This window comes from Oculina patagonica, unplaced genomic scaffold (genome assembly GCF_052425735.1).
Source record: "Oculina patagonica isolate OP01 unplaced genomic scaffold, crgOcupat unplaced1155, whole genome shotgun sequence".
Taxonomy (NCBI): domain Eukaryota; kingdom Metazoa; phylum Cnidaria; class Anthozoa; order Scleractinia; family Oculinidae; genus Oculina; species Oculina patagonica.
In genome coordinates this window covers 1-5,860 of record NW_027557145.1, presented here as the reverse complement: position 1 = coordinate 5,860, position 5,860 = coordinate 1, and the positions used below count along the sequence as shown (strand labels likewise).

The window sequence follows — 5,860 nt, the reverse complement described above, 5'->3', positions numbered from 1 at the left end:
TAGGGCAGAAAGGACAAGTTGGGGAGTCAACTTTCTTCATCTTATGTAATAAGCTATTGGTAGGTAGGATGCGATGAATGATCTTGTACTGGAACATCATCATTTTGGTTTCTTTTGTAACGTTAAATGGTAAAAGATAAACCTTACACAGATTGTTCTTTTCTACCCCATATTCAATAAGTTTCCTTTCTGCTGTGGGGGGAGATAGCTTTTCCAAGGATACCAGTTTGTCATAGAGAGTTTTGCAACTCAACGAATCGCTTATTGAATCAAGGGGTTTTATGGGTAGTTGGTCGTTAGAGTTTAAAAGCTTTTTCCACGAGCGAGGGAAAGCAGAAATGATGCTGTAATACTGTAGAAAATTAAACTTAGTCTTGAATTTTTCGCAAAGAGAATTAAAAGATAGAAAGTGATTTTTTTCTGTGTTAAGTAAGTCTGATATGTGCGTGACTCCAGCCTGATGCCAATGTGAAAAATAAATCGATTTTTTATTAACAATTAGAAACCTATTGTTCCAGATTACTTGCTCTAGTACCTCAGATTTATTTTGAGGATCAGTCACAGTGATTTTCTGCCAGAGGGCTATGATGTCTGTAAAATTTTGGGAGGTGTTCACTTAGGCAAAGAAGCTTACAGTCATAGTTACACTGAAATAAGAAAGTGCCACCGACGTTGGCAAGGAAAGAGGTTGGAATATATTTCCATGGAGCGTCGTGGTCTGAACATAGGCGGTTTACCCAGTTTAGTTTTAGAGCTTTGTCAAAAATAGCGAAATCTTTCATTTCTAAGCCACCTTTTTTTTAGATTTTATCAGAGTCGACTTTTTGATTTTCGCAGGTTTGTGGCTCCATACAAAGTCGAAAATCATTCTATTCACTTCTTCAGCGAATCGTAGTGGCGTTTCCATGGAGCTGCAGATGAATATGACTTTTGAAAGGGCTAGAGTTTTAACAATGTTTATTCTTCCATAAACAGAGATATCCCTTTGAGACCAAAAGTTTAAAGTCTTCTGTAATTTTGACAGCTTGTCGAAGAAGTTTCTTTGGTCTGACAGATTGTCATCGTACGAGAAGTGTGTACCTAGAGCGTAGACAGGTTCATCTGTCATTTGAAGATTTAAAATTTGGTCTTTTCTATGTCTCATTGAGCCAAGCCATAACATTTCAGACTTTGATACATTTATCTTTAGCCCTGCGCACTTTTCAAATCGGGAGAGCAATACAAAGAGGTTATTTACGGAATGAACATTAGCGAGGAAGGCTGTGGTATCATCGGCGTATTGTGATAATTTAACCGTTTTATTATTTTGTATTTTTATTCCTTCTATTTCTTTGGAATTAGAGATTTTTTGAGCTAAAACTTCTATGGCGATGATAAATAGCATACCAGAGAGGGGACAACCCTGGCGTACCCCTCGTTCTAAAGTGAAGTGACTGGACGCGTAGCCATTGTTTAAAACACAACTGGTAATGTTATTATAAAAAATACTAACCCAGCGCCTGAGCTGCGGGCCGAAATTAAACGTTTGTAAACATTTTTGGAGAAAGTCCCATTCGATTGAGTCGAAGGCCTTCTCGAAATCTAGGAAGACGGCTATTCCAGGCAATTCTTTTTGCTTCGTAAAATCCATAACGTCTTTGATTAATCTTATGCTTTCACCAATGTATCTTCCTTTGACATACCCGGACTGGCTAGAAGAAACAATTTTTGGAAGAATTTTCTCTAACCGGAGAGCAATGACTTTAGTTAAAATTTTGTAATCCACATTTAAGAGTGAAACTGGTCTCCAATTTTTCAGGAGCTCTAAATTCTTTTTCTTTTTTTGGAATTAAAGAAATCACACCTTGTCGTTGTGAAATGGAAAGAGTTCCGCTTTGAAGTGCATAGTGGAAACTCTCCGTCATATATTTTGCTAACATATTCCAAAAATGTAGATAAAACTCTACAGTAAAGCCGTCTGAGCCTGGGCTTTTATTTTTGGCCATTGATTTTAGGGCGTTATAGCATTCTTCTCGCGTTACTTCACTTTCGCAGGTCTCAGCTTCTTCTTCTGATAACCTATTCTCAATTCCTTCAAAAAAGTCACTAAATTCTGGAAGCTGTGGGTCCGAATTAACCGAAGTATATATTTGCTTGAAGAAATTTTCCTCTGCCTGAAGAATCTTTTTTGGGTCGGTTATCTTCTTATCTTCGTGAATTTTAATGGCAGTCACATGTTTTCGTCTATAGTTGGTCTTTTCCAAACTGTAGAAATACTTACTATTTTTCTCTCCGTACTCGTACCAACGTGTTCTACCCCTAATGATTTACGATATATGGCCCGGGGTTACTTCCAAGAGACTGGTGTGTCATTTAAATACGTCCTAAAGTGTGCGAAAGAGTTGAGACAGAAAGGTGTAATATTCGAGCGGTAGAATTATTTAATGATTAAAATACACGGGAAATTGTTTGGGTATGTAATACACGGAGAAAAAGATTGGGCTACACCTTTTTGTACCCCTAGTTTGACTTCGTTCAAGTGAAAAATAATAAAGTTCTTCATTTCTCGGACATCTGTGTCTTGATTCTTCATCCGCTGTCATCTCTGACTCTCAGCACAAGTCCGAAACAGTTCCTACTTTTTAAAATATATTACTGTATATACTATTAATTTAAGAGGGGCTTTTAAATAATGGAACTCGGAACAATCAGTTATGTCATCCGTCACTATAAATAAAAATTGAAGACTAATAAGACCCTCGGTTTCATGTCTGTAAATATCAATTGAACAATCAGTTCAAAATTGGCAGGGGCCAAGTAAAAATTTTTACCAATTTATTGTGCGATGGACCACGGTGTATTTGTTGTGGTTCAATTTTACCCTTGGTACAATTTGGTATTTTCTGTTGCTTTTTATTCATTCCAGTATCATATACTATCTTACACCAGAACAAAGGAAAATATCAAATTGTACCAATGGTAAAATTGAATCACAACATATTTGTGTCCCGGGTGAACTGACTGCAGTTAGAATACTATCTAGTTAGTGCAAAAAGCAAAAGGATTTTGCAGCAGGACTCATTTTGAATTCAATGTGGAAATGAACTTGGAAATGGCCAATTCAAGCAGATGACAACCACATATATGGAATAAGTTGTGTTCACGTTCAGTTATCTACGACTCATAATTTTTACAAGAGTTTTTTCACCGAGTCTCATTGAGCGACAAACGCAAATGGTATCTCGGAGAAAGATCTATTCACAGAATTACGTAGCTGATAGTATTGTGGTCCGCCAACCATATTTAGGGCTTCGTCACTTATGTTCTCAACATATAAAAAAAATATAAGTAATTTTGTGCATAATGGTAATCGATTTTATTCATTTTATTTCGATCAAAGTTCTTTCGACAAAACAAAGCCACATAAAGCTTTTTTAGCTAACGAAAACGTCTAAGCAATCTTTTATAATAGCAATTTTCCAATTTTCCACAAAATAAAACATATTTACAGGTTGTAGTTCTTAGATTATTTACGGTTTTGTCTAAATAGACGCCACTTGCCTTAAAAAATCGTATTTACATGCTAATTAGACCTACAAAACATCTAATGGTTACTGTGCGTGAAAGAGTCGACTTGATTTCTTACATTTGATACAGCCGAACATCTGATATAGTCGAACCTCTCCTAACGGACACCTCCACATTATACGGACACCTCCCTAATACGGGCAGTTAAATCAGTCCGAAACACACTAAAATTTAAATAAACTGCTGTTATACGAGGGTCTCAATGGGGTGGTGGCTTTTACGGTTAACGGTTAAAATTTTGGCTTTTCTACGGCTAACGGTTAATATAATTCCATAACGGTTAACAGAAGTTTAAAGTTAATTTTCATTGTTTTAAAAAGTTAAAAATTAATTTCCATTATTGAAAAACATATTTTAGGCCTCAGGGCCATTTTGGGACGATGAAGTGAACTACTTTGGTTTATTTATAATTACTGACCGATTTTTTACGGTTAACATATTTTACGGCTAACGGTTACAATTTTCAAATTTTTACGCCTAACGGCTAAATTTTTACGCCTAACGGCTAACGGTTAACCCCATTGAGACCCTCTTATACGTACACCTTCATAAAACGGTCACTTTTCCATATCCCTTTAGTGTCCGTATTTAAGAGGTTCGACTGCATTGGTTCGATTAACGAATGAACAGACGGTCTTGGATCCTTTCACCTTTTTAAAGTTAACAATCCAGCTAAGACCCTAGACAGTTATGCTACACAGAGCTTAGCTCATTTTGCTCATGACTGGGCTCTTCAGCTGCTAGATCATAACTTGTGCAACAGGGCAATCGTTTTATGGGCGAAATGAAGCCAAGACAACAGTTCATAGTACGATCACGAAAATTACGTATGTGATCCACGGAGTCGACAAGGCAGTTCAAAATGCATGACATAAGACTCAAGCCAACCACGTAAGGCACAGCGAAGATAATTCCGTGGACTAGCAAACTAGTTTTAGGGGATTCTCCTTGGGCTACCTTTCTCGCATGTGATTCAAATTGCACATAGTCCCCAAAACCGATCGTTGTGAAAGTTATAAACCACGCGTACAAACCCTCCATGAAAGTCCAGTTTTCATAATAAGTGCTCGATAAGGCTGACAAGATAACTAGGACAACCATCAGTGCAGTGGCCACAGAAAATGTTTTCTTTTTGACATGCTTCGGCTCAGCCTTTTTCAGCATAACAGTTTCTGTTTTGACGACAAGAAACCTGAAAGACGCAGCCAAGAGCTCGCCCGATGTTTTAAATGCCAACATTGCTATAGGAATTCCAATGATGCAGGCGATGATTGTAATACCTTGGCCGAGTTGCGTCTTTGGTGTGATATGTCCATATCCTAAAAAAACATAAACGATAATAAAGAACAAAATCCAATTATCAAAATCAGTTTACATGCCTCATTTTACCGTCAAGCCTTTTATTCAAGTTTGTAAGACATAACAGTTGATAAACAATCTATTTATAGCCATCAAACGATGTATTAAAAAGCTACATTTTATAACACACTATTTGCCTCATTACCTGAAAATTGAAAGTGTATGGTAAGATTAACTTTCGCTATAAATTTGAAGCCCATGGATTAAATACTTTTTCTGTAAGGGAGGTTTGATAACTTGATATTTTACAAAGAATGTATGAACTCATTAGCGCTTTTACCACCCAGAAATTTTGCGGTTTTTGGACGCTTATATCTCCCAAAGAGCTGAAAATTTCGCCCATAATTAAGTTTCACTTTGTTTATGGCATGATGCCTTCTCTACCTTAAGTCGTATGATAATGAAGCAAAATGTAAACAATGATGTCAGTAAAGATTGCCCTATAGAGCTGAATGTGAATCGTAGCTGTGAAAACGCTCGCCTTTCATTCTAGTTTCCAAAGCAGTTCTTGTTCGTTTAAACTTTCACTTGTGTTTCATGAATTAAATAACATATGTTTAATGAAAATTTGTTCGAAATTATATTAAGTGGTGATTTACCTATCGTGGTGAGAGCAGCGAACACGAATCCACAGCTGTTCAGAAAAGTCCAGTCCAGTTGATCCCCTTCCATCACTGCCGCTGCGGCTCTTGTCACTAAGCTTTCAAATTCATTGTCTGTCATGTTAAACTTAATGTATGTTTCCTCCTTCAGTTTTAACAGCGTCCTTTTCATTTTGTCTTGGGCAGATTCATTTGTTTTCTCAATCAGGGTGAAAATCCAAGCAACGAACAAGCCATATGTGTAAAAGAACACCACGCGCAGAAGTGCTTTTTCAAGAAGCGGATGCATTTGTCCGTCAAAATATCCTAGAAGTAACATTTACGTAAGGTAA

The 5,860-nt window shown here is 36.9% G+C and overlaps 1 protein-coding gene across 1 annotated transcript; it reads right to left on the bottom strand.

Moving 5' to 3' along the window:
• Nucleotides 1-4,020: 4,020 nt before the first annotated feature.
• LOC144639652 (two pore potassium channel protein sup-9-like) lies at nucleotides 4,021-5,828 on the bottom strand. The gene is made up of 2 exons (XM_078498936.1): nucleotides 5,526-5,828; nucleotides 4,021-4,886 (listed from the first exon to the last, which is right to left on the bottom strand). The coding sequence occupies exons 1-2, from the start codon at nucleotides 5,815-5,817 to the stop codon at nucleotides 4,261-4,263; spliced, it is 918 nt and encodes a 305-aa protein (XP_078355062.1). The 5' UTR covers nucleotides 5,818-5,828; the 3' UTR covers nucleotides 4,021-4,260.
• Nucleotides 5,829-5,860: the final 32 nt, after the last annotated feature.

Excerpts from the sequence above, each read along its gene's own strand:
- LOC144639652 (XM_078498936.1), bottom strand. The coding sequence starts at position 5,817 with ATGCATCCGCTTCTTGAAAAAGCACTTCTGCGCGTGGTGTTCTTTTAC. Across the intron at positions 4,887-5,525 it reads CGCTGCTCTCACCACGATAG|GATATGGACATATCACACCA; the intron begins GTAAATCACCAC and ends ATGTTTTTTTAG.